The sequence below is a fragment of the Trichomycterus rosablanca genome, chromosome 17 (genome assembly GCF_030014385.1).
Source record: "Trichomycterus rosablanca isolate fTriRos1 chromosome 17, fTriRos1.hap1, whole genome shotgun sequence".
Classification (NCBI taxonomy): Eukaryota; Metazoa; Chordata; class Actinopteri; order Siluriformes; family Trichomycteridae; genus Trichomycterus; species Trichomycterus rosablanca.
The window spans coordinates 23763376-23787830 of record NC_086004.1 but is presented as its reverse complement, the minus strand read 5'-3'; the positions used below and the strand labels follow the sequence as shown (position 1 = coordinate 23787830).

Here is a 24455-nt window from a genome sequence, read left to right as displayed (position 1 = left end):
TCATGAGACGCGCACCGCTACACGTTTCACACTGTTATCATTAAATATGCATGCACATCACATAGCATGACCTATTCCTGGAGTTATTTTTATACTAGTCTGCAAATGTTTTACAGAACATGTTTAACTCTCTATCCTCTCCCTCTAGGGCTTAAAGTAAAGTTAAAGTGTCAGCAATAGGGTCGGACAGGTCAGGATTTCTGAGGCTGATTGTCTTTAACACATTTGACAGATTGCCAATTGGGGTGCCAGCCCTGTAACAGTTACTATGAACAATACATATTAGTATATAAAATTCGTCACAACAATCAGATCTGTATCAATAACTAGACTTGTAATCTCACACATATGAACCATCCTATTCATCTTCTCCTCAAGATAATGAAGGCTGTTCTGCAGTTTTCCAGGACACACAGTCCTTGTAACCTAATTTTGTATGCTGCAGAATCTGCTGTAGATTTATTGCACAACCAGTAAATGCACAAATCTAGTAAACATTAAAAGATCAATGATAAATAGGATTTAAAAGATATTTGAAAGATCTATATATAGTTAATAAATAATTCAAATAATAATGGATGGCTTGCATCTTCTATGAAATATCTGCAATAATCTATTTAATGCATTAATTCCAAATAATATAAAGTAATTTTAAAACATAATAATTTTACCACTCATTGTCTGGAGATCAAACCATAAATTAATAAAAAATCAATTTTACAACCTAAAGTGTATTTAGAAAATATTCAGACCCCTTGACATTGTGCTCAGTTTCTGATGTGAATTTTACTTTGAATGGATATAACTGCAATTTTTACACTTAATATCTTATAATAGGTGCAGCAGTATCTCAGAGGTTAAGATACTAGTCTGGTAATCAGAAGGTTGCTGCTTCAAGCCCCACCACTGACAAGTTGCCACTGTTGGGCCCCTAAGCAAGGCCCTCAACCCTTAAGTGTTCGGGTTGTATTTGGTAACAATTAGGGATGCATCGATACCATTTTTTCCCAACCGAGTACGAGTACAAGTACATGTATTTTTGTACTCGCAGATACCGATACCTATTTAGAATGATGCAATCTGGAGCATTATGGAATAGTGTAGTTTTTAGTGTAAAATAGTGCAGTGGAACAGTTGCTTGGGTTGCCATCACTAATTGTAAAAAAAAAAAAAAAAACACAGCACAGACATCATTGAGAAAGCTTCTGACAAGCTAACGTTAACGTTAACGTTCATTAATAAACGCACGTAATTAACGTTGTGCACATCATACATGCGATGCGATTCTGCTGATTGAAATATTTACTTTAAAAAGATAATACAGTCCGATCCCATCTGAGCCGATTCTATCAGCACATACATTCGTGGTTCACCTCGGTAAATCGTAAACGAGTCGGCTCCCGCTCTGTGGTAATAACCAGTATAATTAAGCCTGAGCTTTATAAGGTAAGCGAGTCACACAAAATGTTCTGTAGTAGTTGGTGTTTATTTACAACCGCATAATTCATTATAACAGTAAACACGGAGAGATGACTGAAAAAAGAAACTTACGCTGCGCTTAAAATGAGTCGACTCCTGAATCACTTGTATCGACACTGTGAACAGAGTATTAAAGACACACACATGTCCTATATCACTGTTAGCTCTATTTTGAAGGTTTTTTTTTTTGTTTCAAACGGAACTAAATAACATTAAACGTGCGTGTGAGCGTGGTCAGTGAAAATAATTCAATCTGTCTCCCGTGGGTGAAAAATGAATTGCTTTAGTCAGGCGGTCAGGCACTCGCGCCCCCCCCAGACAAGCACTGCCGCCCCACAGGTTGAAAATCCCTGCATTAACGCAGCAACGTGCACTAGGCACAAGGTATCGGATGTTTAGTATCGGAGACTCGTTTGCGAGTACGAGTACGAGTTAATGAGCGCGGTATCGGGCTAATACCCGATACTAGTATCGGTACTCATGCATCTCTAGTAACAATTGTAAATTGCTTTGGAGAAAACATGTTAAATTAAAAATACAAATCTGAAATCTCTAATTGTTTAAAAAACTATTCATGCCCTTTACTGTGGGGCTCCAGGTTCTGATCAGGTGCATCCTGTTTGCTTACTTAGACTTTTTTGGTGAGCAAAGTGCCTAAAATAAATTCCATTTTGATTTTGATGATAAAATAATGTAATATTGTGTATTTGCTTTATTTATATAGAACTCACTACCATTAGGTAACAATTACTACTGACCAAAAACCAAAATATAAAAAAAGCATAAACAAATGACAATCCAGCCATATTCAAGCAAAGTGTATCACAGTGCGTTTGATCTTTTCCCTTTATATACATCTGTTCCATATGTGCCAGTGTTTGTGTGCATGAGTGTATGTGTGAATAAATGTGGGATGGGAGTGTGTTCTAGACCATGTGATTGCACGGCAGCCTAAGCCAAGAAGCAAGGGAGGATTATCGAGGTTGGAGGGGGTTGGATTCAAGCCATGTGATTGGCTAAGAGCCTTGGATCTGATCCTTACAGATGGCCATGGTTACCATGGCAATGACAGGATCAGCATCAGCATCACTGTCCTTCCATGAAGCATAGCGTCCCGCCACACGCACACATGACGTAGCATGTCGTCTTGCTCGCACACACACAGACAGAGTAATATTAACGCAATGTAAACAGTTAATCTTGTGTATTATACATTTGTTACACGAATGTGTGAACAGAAAATTCTCAGGCAACCACGTGTCTGAGTTAATAACAACACATTATACTGTTTTGACCTTCAAGGTCTTCAAGGAGTTTTTTTCTAAGCACTATATACAGCCTGTTCTTATTCTCCGACTGTTTAGAGGCCCATGTGCAACTTTTTTTTACTCTTCAGATCAATATTGCAGAATCAGCATAAAGAAAATGAGAACACGATCCAAGTACTCAGTCTGTCAGTCATACATTCACAATTTAAGAGATAAAAGCAAGGAAAGAGGGAACACCAGAGACTGGAAAGTCTCGTCATAGAAAGAGAAAGAGCAAGAAGCACAAACAAACAATGATGGGGGGGAAGGGGGGGGGATAATAGATGGAGTAAAGAGCTTTGTTCCTTTCTTTGCTATGACAAACTACACCATTTATATTACTTGTATTATAGCTCGCAGTACCGCCCATTCCATTACCAAGCATCCAATTACATGACTATCACAATGCCAGATTAACAATGAAGTTCAATGCAGTCTGTTCAATACATACAATCTCCCAGTCATTAAAAATAAAGCTTAAGGGCACAGCTGTATTAGATACTAGATACTGTATTTTTACTGGCTATATAAAACACTTAGAAACTTAAAGCTTTATTCCTACCTGGCAGTTAAAGCTGCTGTTCTCAGAGGCTCGTTGCTGCATGATGTTTCCCTAAGCTGCCTAATTCAGGGGCTGGTGAGCTCCAGGTTGGTTCAGAGCCGGAGCTTTGGCACTCCTCACCAGGCTCAAGCCTTACAGCAAGGCAAGCTTTTCAGCTCCACAGACCTGTGTGTTTCTGATTGTCCTACATCCACCAATCGGGAAAGGGATTGGAGGGACGACATAGCTGGCTGTGTGGGTTGGTGTGTGCAAGCACTGTGATGCTGGTATGAAATGTGCGGTACTGAGCTCCCTCCTCTCTGTGTCCTAGCTTCTGATGTCTCGGCATCCTGGAGACACTGGTGCATTCTGGGAAATGTAGTAACTATTACTGTGATGTAGGGTGTGACGTACTGTGATATGTATGTATGTATGTATATATATATATCAACAGAAATGCCTGCTCATTGCTTTTTATTAATTTAAAAACATCTATTTTTTGGCGTATTCTTCAGTTACTGCTTTGTCTTGATCAAGGTTTCATGGGGTTGGAAACTAAATGCAAGCCAGGAACAGCCCTTAACTGAGCGGGGGCGTCCATCGACTGTAGGGAGACACACAATTGCTGCTGCACCCATTCATTCACCAACTCACACATAGACAACATGCCAAACTCCTCAAAGTCATAACTCTCCATGTGAAGGTAAACACCCCAGCACCCTGGTGCAGTGCAACACCCATGAACTACATTCGCTACCCACAGTGCCAGTCCATGCAGGGCGACACACACACACACAGAGGGGCCGTTTAGGGTAGCCAGCCACCCAGTGGCACCCAAATCACCTGTTGTTTCACCATAAAACAATATTAATTCACGATAAGTCACAAGTAAACAATGAATTAATCATTTAATTGGATTTAATTTAATTAAAATCTTTTTCCCTAAATGCTACAGTAATTAACATAAACAATAAACCTGCACGAGGCAGGTTCATACAGGGATCAGTAAAAGCACTCATCTCCATTACAGCTGCCACAGCTGCAAATGTAATGAAGAGTCCTTTCCTCTCAGCAGTGGTGGGCTAGTGTGTTAGACCGCTGAGCTACTTAAGTGCAGAGCTTTAGCTTTTTAAATGTAAATGATAATTCAGTTAATATTTTAATTTAAAACTACAATATAATAGGCTAGCTACTAGTACATGTTGTTTACCAAGAAGTATTAAATTAGTCTATTACCATTTACTGATTAAGTTTTACTAAACACTTCATTCTGGTCAGGTTCAAGGTCAGCTATTAAAAACGCACCAAAGGGCAATTTTGAGTTGCTAATACACATTTTGCATGTGTTTAACAGGGGGAAGAAATCGAAGTATTTAAAGGAAACCTATACAGACACTAGTATAAAGGGCAAAACTCCAAAGCCAGGTCCTGAGGACACATAGCACTGTCTGACACAGTACATTAAAGGGTTAAGCAAAAAACACTCACACTCATATTTAAAACCAGACTTTAGATTCGTACTTTAGATTAATACTGACATGTAAATACAGCTGAGAGCTTTGCCCCCAGAGTGGACTTGAAAAGAGCAAAGTCGCTATACAGATCTAAAATCAGCATGATGATGTGAGCATCCCGCCTTCCCGTGTGCCCATCTGTCCATCATGGCCTTTCGCCAGCTCTTCCATTGACCAAAGATTAGATTTCTTCATTATTCCTGCTCACTTTACTACCCCATTTGCTACATTGTGGTACATTTGTATCTCTCTGTTGGAGATGATTTAATAATTGATATGGCAAAGATTGCATTTGTTTAGTTACACACCACATATTATGGGACGAAGTCTGAAAATCTTTTGAAATTTGTAAACAATGTCTGAATGAGTAAAACCTTGTTTTTCTGTACAGTGCATTTAAACAAATTTAAGTGAAATAAGTAAATTTGTGATGTAATGGGGTGGTGCCTGTGATGTGGTGGATAAGGCATCAGATATAACCCCACTGTGAAAAGCTATAATAAATAAATAAAATGATAGATCAGGTCAGGAAATGCCAGCTACTCAGTCCACCAGCAAATCTTGACCCTATAAATAATTAATAGCAGCAAGAAACTTTGTGAAGTAGTTCTCTATAAGAACCTACATAGGAAGGTAAGTTCATTTATAAACATTTATTCTGCTTTCAGAGGGCATGGATTGGCTTATATAATTCAAATTATGTTTGTTCCTTCCCTAATGAGTGTTTTAAGCTAAAGTCACCCAATAGATTCTCCAGATTTTTACCTTGTCAGTTATTTCAGTGCCACTGAATTTATAGACTTTATATTACACATTGGAGCAAGCCTATACAGTACATATTCAGGGAGAACATAAAAACCTTAACCTGAAACACAGTAGGTAGAGAAACTAAACACAAAACAATCATTTTCCCTTAAAAGCTTCATTGACACACACACAGGTCATTTCATTTGTTTAAACACCCATTAGCCTCACATTATAAACCTCTGTCTCTTTCTCTCTCTCTCATACATCTTGTGCTTGAGAATACTCAAGCATTGATTTAGGATTACAACAGGAGACATTTTACATGATCTGTTTCCATGGTGTCCATGTAAAAACTGCAGTCCTCTTTACACACACACTTAACTTTTCTGAAGTCTTGTCCCAGTGCATAGGTGTGATCCAGAAAAGAAAAATAAATAACTAATTAAATAAGCCCATTTCCATGCACACAGAGCAAGCACCATGCAGGATATGGATGCAAGCAGTATGAACACTCACCGCCTCACTGCTTGCTGAGCTCTGATCCTGTTGAAGGACACAAAAAAATACATGCTAAATTCCTCCTTTCTCTCAAAATGTTTAACAAATTTGACCAGTCTATAAAAGGTCTTTTCTGTTATTTCAACCCATTTTCAGTCCTGCTGTTTGTTTCACACCCATTTTCTGGTGTCATTGATTATGTTGAACACTCAAATAGGCCTCATTTGACCACGCTTTGTCCTTGATCTTGAGTCCTGATCTCCCTTTTCTGTACTTTTGCCATTTACTCGTAAATAAAACCAACCTGCACTTGCACTCTTTTTTTCACTCCTGCGTCGTCACCACTAACAAGTGTGTTGTATCCACTTAAAGAGGCACTTGATGAAATAAATGTTTAGCAAACAAAATACATGAATCGATAGGTAGCTGGGTGGATGGATGGACAGATGTAAAAGTCTACAAAAAGTTGTATTTATTTATTGCAAGTCAAATGTAGCTAGTAGCTACATTTATTATGCACCTCCTTCCACATGTGCACGATTTCCGACTGCTTCTTTCCACTTGCTAGAAACAGGGCCTCATGGACAGCAATATCATGTAAAGAGAATTATGCACTTTTATATGGGCTTTTATATGGGCACATTGCCCAGCCAGTTGAGCCCACAATTACAGCAGCAATAAGGAAACCCCTCAGCCATTCCACCCCCCTCAGACACAGTCAATCTTGTCTGTGTGGGCACCAGGGTTGTTGGTAGAACAACTGAGATTCTCAAGTGTTCAATATCTCAGCATTGGTAAGCTAGCTGTGCCACCAAGTGTGGAGCTCAGGAACTTCCAAACTTTAGAAGAAAGTTTGTCATTGATCAGGTGTTAAGTGGTTTAGTGAATACAGCAGCACTTTAAATTGTTTAGCCCTCACACACTTACTTTCCAATAACAATTGTTTGCCTTCACAGAGCCCTGTTTCAAAACCCTTCTGATAAATGAATACTGTGATTGCAAGTTAGACCTCCTCACACGACAGAGGTGTTCAACCTTAATAAAAGACAACCTTTGCTGTAATGTTCTAGAACCTTAGGGAAAGCTTTTTAAGGAGAGTGTAGGTTGTTAGAGCAGAAAACTGACAGTACAATTTTATGGTACTGCTCTTGAGCTGTGAATTAGATGTTAACCAAGCAGACATGGATGTGGTGTTTAGAAGTACTGTATACACACTTTTGGTCATGCAGTGTAACTAAATTTACTATTGGTCTGCAGTCTCAATTTCTTCTAATCTGCAAGAACTGAGTACAACAACCATGGTCACCGTTTCAAACAAGGTTTCAGTGAGAAATTGCAAGAGCAGGCAGGTGCTTGTGTATTTATTGATTAGCATGTAAAATACGTATTGTATTATCACCGCATTTCAATCCTTTACTTAAAAAAGTCTCTGGACGGCTGTGAGTGTCTTACTAATTCTGGTTTTGGTATTTAAAGCTGTTGGCTAGACTTTCTGAAACACTTCCCCTACAGGATGCAGTGACTTAAAAAATGACCCTCCCCCCATTGCTATGTTTGTAGTTTTTTGTAGTATGCAATTACAATGGATCAACCCATTAAGCTTAACATAACAAAGCAAGAAAAATTACCTCAGTGTTCTTTTGTGCTTTCTATTTATTAGTTTCAACAAAGCTAACTTTGCTTTGATGTGGTCACATGTGACATCAACTCTACTACAATATCATTTTGTATCCTTAATGACTAATATATAAAACTACAGTTATGCAATACCTTTTTCAACATTTTTTACAAAACCTATTACTGCATTGTAGCGTTTGCAGGTAAAGCATAGGTTGATATAATGAAGTACCTGCCCAAACTGTTTTATTGTACGGAGCCCTGAATAGAGCTTTGATTTTAACCACACTTGTAATGACTATGAAATCAAATGTCTGCAGTCATGTTTCAAAATCTAGCATGCATTAAATGGGGGTAATGACTTCTTAATGAGATAATTAAACACATAAACACACATAGGACATTTGTGGTCTTAAATGAAATTAAGAAATAATTTCCCTAATCTTAATCCTACAGTTCGATTCTGTACCTACTTAACAACCTACGGTTTGACCAGTTTGACCATAAAGTTGATACTCTCTAAAAATCTTTAAAAAAAAAAAAAAAGAACGTGAGTGAAGTTGACAGAACTACTCCATCATGTAAAATTAACTGCAGTGTTTGAGGTCTGACCCTCCTAATTAATACCCCCCCACACACAAAAGAAAAAACAGTTACTTACATTATAGTAGGTAACTTACAGTTACTCACAGTAACATGCAGTGCCTTCTGTGGCTTGCACAAATGCAACCTTAATGAAGACCTGTCCAATAATGGGCATGAAGACCCCCCTAATTAACCTTAATGAAGACCTGTCCAATAATGGGCATGAAGACCCCCCTAATTAACACTGTATAATTCACACTCTGAACGTATCCAAAAAACTCCTGGCTGTACTATTAAGTTGTAATCAGCAGGAATTATGATTGGGATCTTAAGTGTTATTTACAAAGAAAATGTTTCAAATGTGTGTTTTCAGTAGATTTGTTATAAAAAATCCAGGTTAATTTACGTGCATTCAAGAATTTATTGCTGCTGTTCAATCCAAATCATTTGTTTCATTCAGATGTTCATGCAGCCACAAAGATGCTGTTTTATCTCTGATCATTTCTACTAAAAGCTGCCAGAATCTAAGTAGAAATAATGAATAATACAAAACGTCTTAAGACTGTTAGGACCCCCCAAAAATCTTTAATCCAGTTCTTCCACATAAAGCAGGTGTATTCCATAACCAGTTCTTGCAGGTGGAGTGAACGGGCCAAGCATCTACAGTTACAAAGCCTGGTGTAGATGCTTGGCCCGTCCACTCTACCTGCAAGAACTGGTGGTGATGGAATACACCTGTTTTATGACATGACTGACAGCGGCGGTTCAGCTTCACAGAAAAGCCTGAAAATGGCTGAATGACAGCTCTTCTAAACAAATATACTAGCATGTAACCAAACGTGAGAGAAAACCAGGCCAAACGCAGCAGTCCTAGAAGCGTCCATTTGGTAGAGCACTTGTTTCATGGATGTAGTCGATATGTATGGTAGCCTACACGACAGCAGAGCAACACGACGAATGAAACAGCATTTCTTCTTCATAATTTAGCACAAAATGCTCATTTATGCCGCATTTGTGTCAGTCTTTAGTAAAACAGACAGAGAAAATTGAAACGCGTTCTTTTGTTTGAGGCGAGTGAGTGATGGCTTCCTCACGTTAAAACCCACCGGTAATGAAACCACACAGAAAATCAACACGTTATTACAGGTTATTAAGGTATGTCAACATACTGTATATTAATCCCAGTCAGGTCTGAAAGGCTAATTTAACGCATATGAAACGTCCTCTTACCGGAGGAAGAAGAGGCTCCATTTGCGCTCCTAGGTCTTTCATGTCCATTTTCGCTTCTTCAGGCACGACTCGCTTTATACTGAGTTTGTTTCAATATTTTCAGTAACAGCAGAAGTGTACACGCTGATTTAACTCGATTAGCTTCACATTTATTATAGAAATTATCGCCTGTAAGATACACTGGGTGACAGTCGGTATAGAGAACGCGTTTCCACGCTCGCGCACTCCGTGACTCTCCTCGCGTGTCATTTGCGCGTGCATGACGCAGTCCAGCAGCACGTGAGTTCTAGTACAGGTTTATTTATTTATTTATTAGGTACTTTGGTTACATTCATGACAGGACAGGTAATTACTAACTACACAAGACTCATCATTTCACAAGTTTAATGTTAAACACAGTTTTTGGGCGATTTTGTATCTCCAGTTCACCTCACTTGCATGTCTTTGGACTGTAGGGGGAAACCGGAGCTCCTGGAGGAAACCCACGCAGACACAGGGAGAACATGCAAACTCCACACAGAAAGGACCCAGACCGCCCAGTCTGGGGAGCTGTGAGGCGACAGTGCTACCCACTGAGCCACCGTGCCTATGGTAACGCATCAGTGTCCCCCATATCATGAAAACATTTACATTTCTGGCATTTAGCAGATGCTCTTATCCAGAGTACAATACAAAATACAATAGAAAACAAAAGTGCTTCCATAGTGAACGTTACCTTGCTCTAGTTTAAGAAGACAACAGTCCAAGAATACAAATCTGCTGAAAACCCTGTTAGAACCTAAGTTGTTTTTGTATGGTAAATGCAAGAATAAACAAGAGCATTAGTAAGTGCATGTCAGCTTAAGTGTTTATTAAAGAATTGGGTTTTCAATCATCTTTTGAAGCCAGCGAGAGACTCAGATGTTCGGACAGACAGAGGAAGTTCGTTCCACCACTCGGATGCAAGTACAGAGAAGAGCTTTGATGCTTGTCTTCCTCGAGTTCTGGGTGTAGGATCAAGTCAAGCAAGACTAGTGGCTCGGAGGTTGCGTGGTACAGAGTGGGGTTTTATTAGTCCTCAAAGGTAGCTTGGGGCTGGTCCATATTTGGCTTTGTAGCGAGCATCAGTGTTTTAAACTGAATGCAGGCAGCTACAGGAAGCCAGTGAAGAGAACGCAGCAGTGGGGTGATGCGGCAGTGTTAAGGTTGTTTAGGGTGTTTAGGTAATTGGGCCCCTTGTCTCACCAACAATTTTAAAACACCATGATTTCGTTTTCAAAGTCATATTTGTCACACACCATCTACATTCAGAGACTTGAATAGGCCTACAAGTTCAAGACAATACTCCTAGTGTCTCTATGTTCAAGGTCTTGAAAGTCTTCTCAAACCCATTGTCCTTTTTCAGCTTTTGTTTTCACAATGGTTGGAGCACACCTTGAACAGTTGAATCGCTGGGTTGTGTTTATATAACACATCACAGCTGCAGCAAATTAAAGGTGGTTATTGAGTTCCCAGTGGTGTAATCCTATGTGTAACCAGCCCCGGTTCTGGACTGCTTTGCTTGGGGGGGCAGTAAAACCTAATGAGGGGGCATGTTGATAGTCATGTTTTTGAAGCCAGAAATATATTCAAGGCTTGATTTGTGCATGAATGATGACAGCCAAGCTATTGATACTGGCTTAAAGTGATGTATGAGGTAAAGAAATAAAAATGCATGTTTTCGAACTTAAACTTAAAACCCGATGATTAAAAAATACATGTTGATTATGTAAATGGAGAAAAAAGATTATCTAATTGTATTTCATTTTAATACGCCCCCTTAATTAAATTGCCATTAGTTCATTAGCCTAACCGCTAACGGCTAATAAAATAATTTAAGCAACACCTATGTAAGAGGTAAGTAACATTAAAGCAACGAAAAACCACAGTTAAGCAAATATGACCATGTGGAAATCAGTTTAAACTCAGAAGAGTGTTTACCAGTATACCTGCCTCTCGCTTACACTAACAGAACATATACTGCCGAACTGAACTGTTTGGGGCAGTCTGCTGATTTTTATATGACTCAAAGAGCCAATCAGGAATAAGCAAGGAAATATCTTCACACTGTAAAACAAAATGCATTTTTGTGATTGGTTCAGAGATAATTGAAAAAATAGCCGTTGCTTGCATTGTGCTTGGGGGGGCAAAGACACAATTTGGGGGGGCAATGCCCCCCTCAGCCCCCCCCCTAGCGCCGGCCCTGTGTGTAACCCAACGTTAGAAGTAGGTTTAAGTGTCAGCAATATTATATAGGGTTTAAATAATTAAGATGTGAGAGAATTTAAAAAAACATCCTACAACAACTACTCTAAAATACTGTTTTTTTTTGTTTGTTCATATACTGTGCCATTTAACTGATAAAAATTTAAAGCAAAATTTAGTTCTGCAGAAAAGTTTAGTTATAAATTCTAAATTTCTTTGGTAAATAGGTCCTTGCAAAGGACTTACTATATAATAAAGATTGCAGCTGTACAAAGCCTTTCCATTTTGCTTTTGTCTTGATTTACGTTAAAGTAAAGTAATAATTATCTTAATAAAAAAAAGTAATAAAAAAGGCTTAAAGATAAAAAAGTCTATCTCCTGATAGTCATGAATCTTTAGGATTTCTACAGCAAGTGAATCATTCGATCAAAACAAATTACTGGCTCCATCTCGTGGTCATTATTTCTGTACACATGTCTATTGTAATTTGAGCACACACATTGTGAGACAGCAAAGGTCATCCACACTATTTTGGATGTAGTAATGTGGATGCCGTACAGCAACATGGGTACCAATGTGAACCTATTTTTTGTATTTTGGATTGGCTCTGGACCCACTGTAACACTACTGGTAGTGTTAGTAGAAGAAATGTTGAAGTAGAAAAAAGTGGGCACTGAATATAAATAAATTATGCTACACATTATTGCCTTTTTATATTATGTTTATATTATATATTTTATATCTTTATATTTTTCTGTTTTTCCCAGTTAAGTATATGCTACTTTCTATCATTAGCACAGAAGAAAAACAACCAGTGACAATGATGACCTTTAAGAACCACCCCTGCTGCTCATGAGCAAACCAGTGAGTCTAGGATCTCATGGTCATCAGGTGCAGTTATCCTCTTTAGAATATGTAGCCACAGATGGCTGTAACCTAGCAAATCCAACTGTCAGTTTCATGATGATAAATATGGACAAATTTCTTTGAAATTCAGTAATTTTGTGATAATGATAGCAGTGATAATAAAAGTCTAATATTACCTGATTACCAGATTACCATAATGAGGAAAGAACAAATTACCATGATAAGACAATCTTTTCAACACCTGTATATACACTATCTGGCCAAATTATTGTGGATATCTCTTCTAATTACTGACGTCATATGTTAGCAACATCCATCACTACAAGTTGTATAAAATAAATTATACAAACTAAATTATATGCTTTCAATTTTGTTGCATTTGTTTGGAAAAGTATTCCTGTTTCAGTAAGACTACACCACTGTGCACAAAAGAAAAGTTTGACACAAACTTGTTTGACAAGTTTGGTGTGGAGAAAATCCATTGACCTGAACAGAGTCTTTATGCCAACCTCTTGGGATGAATTACATTTTTGATCCTTCAGACTCAATACAATCTTTTGAAAAGCCTTTCCAGAAGAGAAAAGGTGGTAAAACCACATTAAGGTAACTAAATATTATAGGCTTTGATTTTGGAGTGGCATGTCCAACAAGCTTATGGTCGAATTATTTCTAATATGTTATTTACCAAATAGTACATATCCGCTTTAAAGAATTCTATAGTGTGTATGTAGCACTTTGCTGGTTACATTTTAAGGAACTGACAAACCTACATTAGACCAAATGATGGGTGCCTGTATTGCAGGTGCATTAGAAAAAATTATGGTTTTTTTTTTTACAAGGAGCAGTCTTGAAATTCATGGCAGCATATGTCAAAATGGACTTAAAGCATTTGCAAATAGGAATAGTGGTCACAAGTTGAAGCTTCCTAAAAGGGAAAGACAGGAACTTTATGGTATAGTTGCTACATGCTCAAAAAGCACAGCCACAAAAGTACACAACATTAGGGCCACCACTACAACCCAGTTTCCACAGGTGCGGGAAATTAGAGTCAGTGTACACAGTCTGTAAAACAGGTTTTAGGATTTGATTTTAATGCTTTGTTGACATTTTGTTTACCTTCACACTGCAGCTCTGATCATGTATTAAACAGCCTGTGTCCTGCATTTTCTGAACATCTCTTGCATGTTATATTCGTGTTATTATCATTTTTAGCTTTTTACTACTGGCACCTATTCTTTACTGATAAAATATTTGATTAGAAAGTGTATTTTTATACAGCAGGACGGTTGCGCTTAAAATGCCCAAGAGGTTGCCAGTTTTCAAGTGTTGGGTCCACAACCCAGACAATGTTATGCTGTTTACAGAGGTTCAGATGGTTGATTGTGAAGTACTGTGATCCATAAAATAATGTCACACCTAACTGTAATGCAAGTGAATCTTAAACATTCTGCACAAATTGGATATAACAGCTTTTTGGAAGCTACATTAGCATTTCAGCAAACAATAAAATGCAGGAATGACTGATGTTGTGCACCTGTAATAGCATGTAGGATAAATTACAATGCATGCTATTGTGTGTTAGTGCTTGTGTGTGCGTGTGTGTGTGTATGTGTGTGTGTGTGTGTGTGCCCAGTGCATTGCTTGTACATTCAGTTGGCAAACCCCCTACTTAACACATCTGCCAGTATAAACAAATATTGCAAGCTTCACGAAGATGCAATTCATAGCAGGGCTGCCATGTAAAAACTTTTGTTTCAAAGAACAATGTGCAGTGAGCACCAAACCTGTTGCAGACGCTGCATCCCACCCTTTCTTTAACTAATTCATTATAAGTGCAGGTATTCTCCACTGCCGCTAGGTGGCAGTAAAGTAGACTTGTTTTAAAACCGTTGCCTTAAGAGCGTTTGGCACAGGATGCTGAACTGAAATGATCAAGACTTACAAGGGAATCAGTAAAGACATTCAGTTTTTAATTCATTTTAAAGCACAATCAAATTTTTACATTTTTAAATGACCCACTTTAAAGATTCACTTATACGGACAGTACAGTGAAAGTGTTCACTGCTTAAAATGGATAAGACATGAAGATACTGAGGAGGGTTCAAGGGAAATATAATTACCTGGATTTTTGTGAAATATATAGTTTTAATACTTAATTTTCACGAGCTTATCTTGATGTTATATTTTATTACAGTAGTCTATACTGAAAAATAATGTCCATAAAGCTACACTATTACACTATATGCCAAATGTATGTGAACACCAATTCTCATTATATTTGCATTTAGGTCTATCAGTAACATTTGTATAAATAAATTATGTAATTATTTATACAGTTATTTATAACAACCCCACTGAACACCTTGCTAGTCAGACCTTCTCATTCAACATCATTCAACAATTGTCTTCTCCCAGTCGAATCATTGTCAATTCCCCTGTTGCAATTCTGTTTATGCTTGTATGATCCTGCTCTGGCTAAAGATGGCTGAGACTATTATACACAGTTGCCTCTTTAAACATCTGCAACTATTTGGATGCACAACCAGGTTGATAACACCGCCTGGTATTTAAAGTTGCTCCCTTAATCAAATGGGCACAAATTGACACAAATAAAGGTCTTCTAAAAAACTGGAGGCTGTTATAGCCTCAGTTTAATAGTAATGACTTATAACCTTATATTAATGCCCATGGTTTTGGAATAAAGTGTCCAACAAGTTTGCAGTCAGGTGTCCACATGCTTTTGGCCATGTAGTGTAAGATCTCTAAATAGGCTATTCAATACGATATAGTAATTTTGTCTACACATCATATTATTTCTTGACACTGTGATTAATCTAATTACATTTAATTAGGTTACATTAAACATCTTTAAACAGTTTAAGAACATATTTGTTAGTGACTTTGTATATTTTGTTATGAAATTTCTAAAGTCTATGGCTACAATCTTAAACATTTTAAAAACCGAATATGTTTACTTAATCAGGTCTGCCACAGACCATTTACACCTGGCCCTTCATTCGACTTTAACTGCATTTATATGGGTGCATTACAAATTTTAGACCTCCACCCTAGCCATTTTACCCTAAACAGTTTTTATTTTTTCTGTTGGCCTCCCTACCTTCTCAGGATCTGTAGATCCATCCCGACTTTTACACTTTACAACATCACTGTACCTTGTTTTTACTTATCGCCTGCAACTCTTTAGCTATGCATTTTAATATGCAAATTGGCATATAACACCTAAGCACCAGTGACTTGTGTAACCACATGATGAATTTTCGGCCCCCATAATGATGGACCTTTAAACAACTTTTCCCTAATACCTCCCTGGACCACCTGCCTTATTAAGGCATTTGAACCATCTTCACCTTCCGTGTGTTGTTCCTAATTTTCAGTTGTTTAAAGGGGGAGGGGGTTGATGCATAACACAGTTTTGTGGATTTATTTTGTTTTAGGTGCTAGTTGCAGTAGTTATGGCCCACATGGAGTAGGTTGTCAAATGCGGCTTGGTGGCACAGATGTATTTATTTTTGTGTAACATCTGGCTAAAATATGAACCCTATTTCTGAAAAAGTTGGGACATTTTTTAAAATGCAATTAAAAAGCATCTATGATGTCTACAACACACTCAAAAAAGCTGTGACAGTGGCATGTTTACCTATGTTTTACATCACCTTCCCTAATAATTACTCTCTTAATTGTTAAAATGAATTACACTCGTTTATCCTTAACCGAAAATGAGTCAAATTCTTGCCCATTCTTGTACAAGACTTCCGCTGCTCAACTATCCATGGTCTCCTCATGATGCAATGTGCATTTTAATAGTAGATATATCTCAACTGCAGGCAGGTTGGTCAAGCACACACACTCCTGAGAAGCCACACTGTTGTTGCACATGCAGAAAGAGGCTTGGCTGACTTCCTGGGAAAAGACATTACCTTGACATACAGAGTTACAGATTGTATGTCTTTGAGCATCGTTGGACTGTGTTAAGTGACAACAGTTCTTGAAGTTTTTCCCAGCCTATGTTGCTATATTTATAGGCCAGGGGCCTCGGCACCTGATCAAGGCGTTTAAGCCTCAGTTGCCTGCATTGTATTTGGTCACAACACTTAGTCACTTTGGATAAAAGTGTCTGCTAAATGTTGTTAATGTATATTCATCATTGCGGTACAACAGTTTCTCATGCAGTGCCGTCTGAGAGCTTGAAAGTCATTCACATTCAGTAATGGTTTTGAGCCCTGTACTCTACAGACTAGGATTTCTCCAAAATTATAAATTGTTAAAATTATTGCATTGAGAAACGTTATTTTGTTATCTTAAAAATATGATCTTATTGAAATGATCTTGCCAATTCATGATACCCTCACCTGTTACCAATGTGTTAAAACAGTGGAATTTGAAGCCACTATAAACAATACCATTTTGCTCCTTTCCCAAACTTTTGAGTGTGGTGCAGGCATTAAATTTAATATTTAATATATAAGGTCATGTTCAAGTAGCCCAGAATTCATACTCTCACAATTTTCTTTTAACAATTTTCATACCCCTATATAATCCTAATATCATCCCCAAATTTCCCAACTTTGAGGCCCTCTGGATAATGATCACTGGATAATTCTATCAGACACATAAAACAGACAATAGACATACATCACCACAAAATAAATACAGTGCCTCAAAGTACAAAGCCAAAGACAGATTTTGCATGTAATCTGTAGTAAAATAAGTTTGCATTATGACAAATAATAATTTTTAAAAAGTGAGCACGTTTTAACAAGTTACCAAAGTTTAAAATAAAAATAGTGACGGAAAACCTTAGGACATTTACAAAAAGATCACTTGCTGTAATAATTGCCAAAGATTGATCAACTGAATAAGGAATTAGGGGGTGTCAGTTTTTTTTTCTTCTCTTGGTCAGTACTAAAAATGAAATACAAGATGCTAGCTTGGAAAAGTATTTATCCAAATAAAGGATTTCACTGAAGGCACTGAAATTAAAATAATAAAAGTGAAATTAAAAACTTAACTTACACCCAGGACAGGTTTTATTCTTGTGTGCATTTCCCTTGAGGATCCACCTGGGCCCTTTTCATGCTTTTACCAGTATTACAGAACACCTTTAATAATCCCTCTCCAGATATACTTCTAGTACTCAAAATGCAGCACATGACCAGGTGTAAAAAGGTCTAAGACTTAATCCTACCATCTACCCCACCTCCCAAAATTGTAATAAATAAAGTTTAATTTACAATACTTAAATGAAAAAACCTACAGGACACAGAGTCTTTACTTAACTCTGAGAGTAAAAACTAAAGTAGTTCAAACTCCGGGCTTCATCCTGTGGGCTCAGCAGGTCCGTTTTGAGTGGGGAATGCTCCTCAGAAACAGGGGGTGACATTCTCTTTCGTTTGGCTTGCTCAAAAATCCCTGAATCCCCTGAATCCACTGACTTCACTGACGATGGAGTTTCTTCCCAGCCAGAATCCATTGCATCCTTGTCTTTCTCAGACACTTCAGGTGCTGATCCATCTTTCTCCGGGTTTCCCTCTTCGGGCAGGTAGGGGCGATCACAGCTTGTGTCTGAGATCCAGCAGGGCAGCCCCGCTCCCCGAGCCTCCCACCCTGCAGCAGCCGCACTGTACGCGCTGAGTGAGCAGCCTGAAGTGGCGCTGTCAGGGACTAAATCTGAATCCATTCTGGTTGTGGTGGAAACAGTGTAGGGCAGAAGGGAAGGTAAACTACCGGTCAGATCAGAACCAGCAGCTGCGTCGTACGTTGAAGCTTGGAAATCTAGTCTGTTTGCGTTAAACCATCTGTCCTCAGGTTGATCTGAGTCCAGCAGGCTGTTATTAAACTGCAGAGCCCGGTCCAGTGCAGCTCCTGAACTGCTGGAGTAATGGCTAACAAACTGGTCATGGAGGAAGGAAGTGGTCGCCGCGTATCGGGAACTCGGGATCAGCTGTGATCGCTCGGAATCCACAGTAGATGGGCTTAACCGATCAGTGTCACAGCCCGAGTAAATCCTGCACACATTCAAAATACTGAGGGTTACATTTATATTTAACATTGCTATATTGAGTATGGTCAGTGGCGGTGAAGGTTTGCATGTTCTCCGGTTTCCTCCCACAGTCCAAAAACATGCAAGTGAGTTGAATTTGAGATACAAAATTGTCATTTACTGTGTTTGACATTAAACTTGTGAACTGATGAATCTTGTGTAAGGAGTAACTACCGTTCCTGTCAAGAATGTAACAAAACATGACGTTAAAATCCTAATAAATTAATAAACATTGAATGTCACTTTAAAATGAAACCAAAGGGAACACCTATAGTACTCCACTCTTCACACAACAATTATTGCTGTTTTACTATTAAAAAGCAGGTTTAGTTATAAACGCAGTTTATAAACATTTTTAAATATTGCATTTTAATAGCCTAATAAATTGTACATTTAAGGCATTAAGTTAAAGTTTGATCCAAATGGCTCCTATTTAAAACCACTTTTAGTGATTCCTTACACTGTAACAAATTTCTGTAGTTTTTACAGTATTACTACTGTAGAATGATAAAATTCTTACTGTAGAACCTGTACACAGCATTTTACTGTAGATCTGCAAAGGATCATGGTCAAGATTCAGTGGTGAACGAATTCTACAGTAAGCATATTTCTGCTGTGAATCACAATACGGTAAGTTTAAGCGGGATTTTTCTTTTTCTGTCAGTTTAAACAATAATCCGTCTTTGGTAATAGTACAGTTTGCATTATATCTAACAAAAATATTAGTTTTTTTTATCACTCAGACAGAAAGACATCTTTATATCATCAGTAACAGGTACAGAAATTAGAATTACTTGATAATAGTCACCTACTCTTTTAAAACGCTATTAAGACAGAAAGCGAGCTAGCTCGCTAAACATAGAACTAATCGGCCAGTTGATAAACAACTAGCTAATGGTCTAGCCAAAAGTGATACACTAGAGAGCCAGCGTGCATAACATTACCAAAACAGGTAAGAATTTTAAACAGCACATTTTTAATAGCAGAATGTGTTTATTAATGTAATATCTCTAATGGGAGGTTAGGAATTAACAAAACTGTCATAGTCTCCAGTCTTGTATATACATTTCTACAGCAGTAACAGTAATTCCTTGTTTTATCTTTACAGTGCAGGAAAGAAAACTTTAGCCCAAGATGTGGATTCCAGCAAATGTAAAACAAAGCACTTGCACATTTTTATGGTTTTGTTCAAAACAGCAGTGTTTACAAAAATATGAATTTATTTATTTAATTATCTATGTATTTTCAAAAACATGTTTTAAAATGTTGAAATTCAATAAATGATTTTTGTTACAAATGCAGTGTCTTAATTTTTACAATGTATAGTTATTTTTCGAATATTATTTTAGTGTTAAATGCTGTAATGCCTTTAAAGTAGTCTGATATTTGCTGTAATTAAAAGACTGCATTACTGCTGTAATAGGTTACAGTAATGTGAAATTACTGTAATAAGAGTTACCGTACTGTGATTATTACTGTAATAAATATTACAGTATTTTATAGTTACTGTAATTAAATTTGCAGTATGCGTACTGTAAAATTTATTACAGCAACTTACCGGCTAATTGCTGCCAGCAAGTTACTGTACATTTCACAGTGTCCTTTTTACAGTGTACTACACTGGAGTCTCCAGTGTTTTTACCTGTGTGTGTTAGGAATCTGTGATCCCATAGTTCAAGCCATTTTATTGCTTTTAGCTCGCTTTTAAAATCCTAATAAAAGCAGCCAAACTTTTGTTTTCTCTAACGAAAAAAATAATGAAAATGTCTCTCATTCTCAGTGAAAACTTGAATTTTTAGTTAAAACTAAAATTGTTGATGATCGACACTTAACACATGAGACATAACTAAACTTTTTTTATAGGTTCATATGAATTCCCAAAAAACCCAGCGAAACAATATTATTATTGTAACAAAAACATTCAAACAAGGTTTTTATTAAGCCAATTTAAATATCAATTCATAGCAATATAAAGGAAACACCCCTCTATATTACACTTTTATTGTTTTAATCAACCGTTTTATATTATTCTCTTGTTTAAAGAGAGTCAATATTTGTTTATGTATATTTAATGCATTTAATGCTCACTGTTTTAGGTTAAAACATTATTATTAACTTATAGTAACGAAAAACAGAAAGGCAGGCTCACACTTTATTAACCCCAAAATCAGTGTAAACTAATTCCACCCACAATAAAAATAAATAGGTATTTTTTTAATACCTAATGTGTATTAATTTTAAATTTCTAAAATGTACAATATTTACTCGATTTCATCAGGAAGAAAATCTAAATGTTTACCCAATCGATAATGTAATGCAAACTCAAATGAAAAAAACATTCTAATGTTACTTTTTTTGTTGAAGCTTCTATTATTTGTATATAGGCTACATATAAAACAAATGTTATTACTGCGCTTTATGCGTCCAGCTTACATGTACGAATCAGTTGTTTTATTTTTGTTAAAAATAACTATTACTAATATAATTACTGTTAAAAATTATTATTATCAATAACAATAAAATAATAATAATAATAATACGAAGGAAAGCATTGTGCAGCGTGTTTATTCTCGGTACTTTCAAACTAAACAGTAACAAAAGCATCAAAACTTCGATAAATATAAACTACTTACGTGTCATAATTATCCCGGAATCCTTTAGCAAATGGATTATGGTCGATTTTCAGCTGGGTGATCTACAATAAATAAATCAATAAAATCGTCAAAATGTGCACAAAATCTGTCTTTCCAACATGCACCACTATATACTGGAGCATATGTGCAAACTGTCTGATAGCGCACTATTTTCTATGTACTACTAAATGTCCTAGTATGCAGGATGAAGGATCGGTGCTTACATCTGTGTTCTGGTAAGCAGTGACCGATGTGAACTGCGTTTCAGGGAAAGTGAAGGTATGAACCCGGTCGGAGCGACTCGAGTCCTCGGTTCCGTCCTCATTCACTTCCACCAAGTGAACTCTGGGCTGGTACTTATGCAAAGACTGTAGAACCACCATCTACAGCAAAGAAAAACAACACAATCATGTCTCTCATTTCCTCTGCGTTTCACAACTGACTTGACAAAGTGCCAGATATTTCAGAGACCTCGTGTCGAGCCTGGAAAGCACAACCAAGCCCCAATTAACTGATCTGTGGGTGCCAAAATGTTCAACAATGCAAAATCTGCTCCCGGGTTAAGAGCAAAGATGGAGAAAGAAAGCAAGTAAAGAAAAATGAGCACTTTAATTACCATGGAACGGTTTATTTTGTTACAGATATAGCATGAGAAAACATGAAAAACACTCGAATTAAAAATTAAACAAAATAAATATATACATATAAAATAAATTTAGTGTGTATTTACCTGTCCATTGTTGTTTGAAGCTCCTTTGTTGTTTGTTAATTTGAGTTTTCCGAATGAAATTTCCTGACGCATCCAGTGCGCACCAGTGTTCGGAGAGTCCGGGTGCATGTACACCCTGTTTCCTACAGTGGAAGAGAATTATTATTATTATTATTATTATTATTAATAAAGTTTTTCATACACTTTTAAAAATTGACTTGTAACAATCAGTTAATTTAAGTTTTAGAATGAAAAATCGTGTCATGATTAGTATCTCTTAAATTAGTCTTTTCTGCAAATAAAACAGCTCGTAAAAATTGTTCGCAATGCAAAAAATAATAATTATAAATAAGAGCAAAAGCTTTTTTCTTATTTGTACACTATATAACAGAACCTTTAACATTTTATAACAGCCCTGGTTTTTAGGGACAAAGACTGTAGGTTCACACATGTAGCCTACTGAAAGTTACTGAAGGCTTTGAAAACTTCAAACGTGTGATTTAGGGAAGCATATAGAGGTATAATGGGTCCTGAGGTCCTGGGTTCGATCATCAGCTCTGTCTGTGGAAGTTTTCGCGTATAGTCTCCTCTTGTCCGTGTGGGTTTCCTCCGGTATACTCCGGTTTTCTCCCACCTCCTAGAAAACACCCAAACGGTGCTTTAGCTGTTTTGAATCAACCCTAGAAGTAAGTTAGGGAATAAATGGCTGAGTGATGCCCACCGTCTAGGGCGTATTCAAGCTTTACCAGCATTGTCGGGTCGTAAGACCCACTGCGACCCTGATTTACCTGATAAAAAAGTTCAGTAAAAAAAACCTTTCATGCAGTTCGATATTTTTTTAGGAAAAAAAATTCAAGTACTCATATATTGTATATTCAGTATTCATATATATATAGAAGTACGTAATACAATATATATATATATATACTTTATATACAAAACAATGCTATATGTATATATAATAAAAACAATACTATATATAAAAACAAAACGAAGACACGAGTTGTGTAAGTGTATTTGGACCGAATTCTGTGTATTTTAACAGGATTCATTTATAGGATCTTTTTAAGGTAATACTTGGCAAAACATGCTGTGCATTAACTTGCAACCTGCAATCAAGGACATTTGTGATCCTGCAGAAATCCCTAAATGCTTGCTAGAAACCTGTAAAGCTATACAATTGTTTAAATCCATAAATCCATAAGCCCTAAACTAGAAATGTTGTGATATATAATGTACCTGTAACATTGGTGTCCGCTTTGCCGCATGGTACCCACTTCCCACCCTGGAACCGCCAGTGATTTGGATCCGCCAGAATAACATCAACAAAAATATTATAGTGAGCTGTGGGATCCAGTCCAGAAATGTTGAAACTCAGGAACGGGAACATTCGCCTGGACAAACGCACAATTGTCTATAATCATAAAAACTAACAAAAGAAATATAAAAAACTAACAAAATCTTTATTTTAATAAAGAGTGTAATAAACAGTCTAGATATCCTGTTAAAATGTTGCATCTCAGATAAAGACAAGCTTTCCTTACCGGCCTTGTTTGGTGATGATCATCTCGGTGTGATGGCGGTGAAATTTGAGCCAGAGTGTTCGATTACAGAGGTAAACTTGCGCCTTGGTGTTCATGAGGCCGGTGTGCGCGGGTGAGAGCGGGTACAATGCGCTGCTCTGGTTGTACTGGTTGTACTGGGTGCTGTACGAGTGCGTGAATGGATAACCCGCGCTCGGGTAGCTCTGTCTGGACGCACCGGATAAAACTCCATCGTAGGCGCTGTTCTGAACGACGGCGTGATGCGTAACGAGATGACCTGGGTTGGTTATGGAGAAGGGCGGCAGTGTGGGTGCGTGCTGAGCGGTGTAGGAGAACATGATCGTGGAGGAGGATGAGGACAAGGAGGTAGTAGTGGTGGGGCGCGCTCTGCTCGGTTCATGCGCCTGGCTGCTGTCTGCGTGGCTTCCATCCAAAGCTTGTGGATTATTAGCGCCAGTTGAGCTTTCGCTCTTTTCTTCTGCGCCGCTGCTCAGCTCTGAGGGGAGTTTGCATAAAGTCGGGTGGTTTGCTGGGGCGGGGTGATGATCGTCGGCTGTATTTCTGAGAGCAGGTGAAGGGCAGTGCTGTAGGTGCATGGTGCTCTGATTGTACTTGCTGAAGTGCAGAAAGGGTTTGCGCAGATCCGGGCTGTTGTACCGCACTGAGCTGCGCACTGAGGCTTATTATAGAGATTTGACGTCGCTGCGCGTCCTAATTGGGAAGCGCCGAAATGCACGGCGCTGAGATTTGTTTATTTATTTAATCAAATTACATAGTGACATAGTGTTTAGATAATTAGGCACAAACTTTCTTACTGTTCAAGCTTTCATTTAAACAAATAAAAAAGGGAAATGCATGATGCTTTAAATATGACATTTATTTATCACATGGTTATAAATG

At 37.6% G+C, this 24455-nt stretch overlaps 2 protein-coding genes across 2 annotated transcripts in view; both read right to left on the bottom strand.

Moving 5' to 3' along the window:
- The window catches only part of slc4a10a (solute carrier family 4 member 10a), a 29387-nt gene extending 19842 nt beyond the window's left edge, over nt 1–9545 (bottom strand). The window contains exons 1-2 of the mRNA XM_063013052.1: nt 9519–9545; nt 6105–6131 (exon numbers count right to left, since the gene is read on the bottom strand). Coding sequence (XP_062869122.1) covers nt 6105–6131; nt 9519–9539 — 48 coding nt within the window. The 5' untranslated portion in view covers nt 9540–9545. The remainder of the gene's footprint in view (nt 1–6104; nt 6132–9518) is intronic.
- An 8356-nt stretch (nt 9546–17901) lies between these two features.
- tbr1a (T-box brain transcription factor 1a) lies at nt 17902–23893 on the bottom strand. The gene is made up of 6 exons (XM_063013432.1): nt 23556–23893; nt 23251–23405; nt 22033–22154; nt 21527–21685; nt 21303–21364; nt 17902–18634 (listed from the first exon to the last, which is right to left on the bottom strand). Exons 1-6 carry the CDS (start codon nt 23891–23893, stop codon nt 17902–17904), a joined length of 1569 nt encoding a protein of 522 aa, XP_062869502.1.
- Nucleotides 23894–24455: the final 562 nt, after the last annotated feature.

What these genes read in the sequence shown, in the direction of transcription:
- tbr1a (XM_063013432.1), bottom strand. Translation starts at nt 23,893, where the DNA reads ATGTTCTCCTACACCGCTCAGCACGCACCCACACTGCCGCCCTTCTCC. An exon ending in ATCATCACCAAACAAGGCCG is followed by an intron (nt 23,406 to 23,555) that starts GTAAGGAAAGCT and finishes GCGTTTGTCCAG; the next exon opens with GCGAATGTTCCCGTTCCTGA. An exon ending in CTTCAAACAACAATGGACAG is followed by an intron (nt 21,686 to 22,032) that starts GTAAATACACAC and finishes TCTTTGCTGTAG; the next exon opens with ATGGTGGTTCTACAGTCTTT.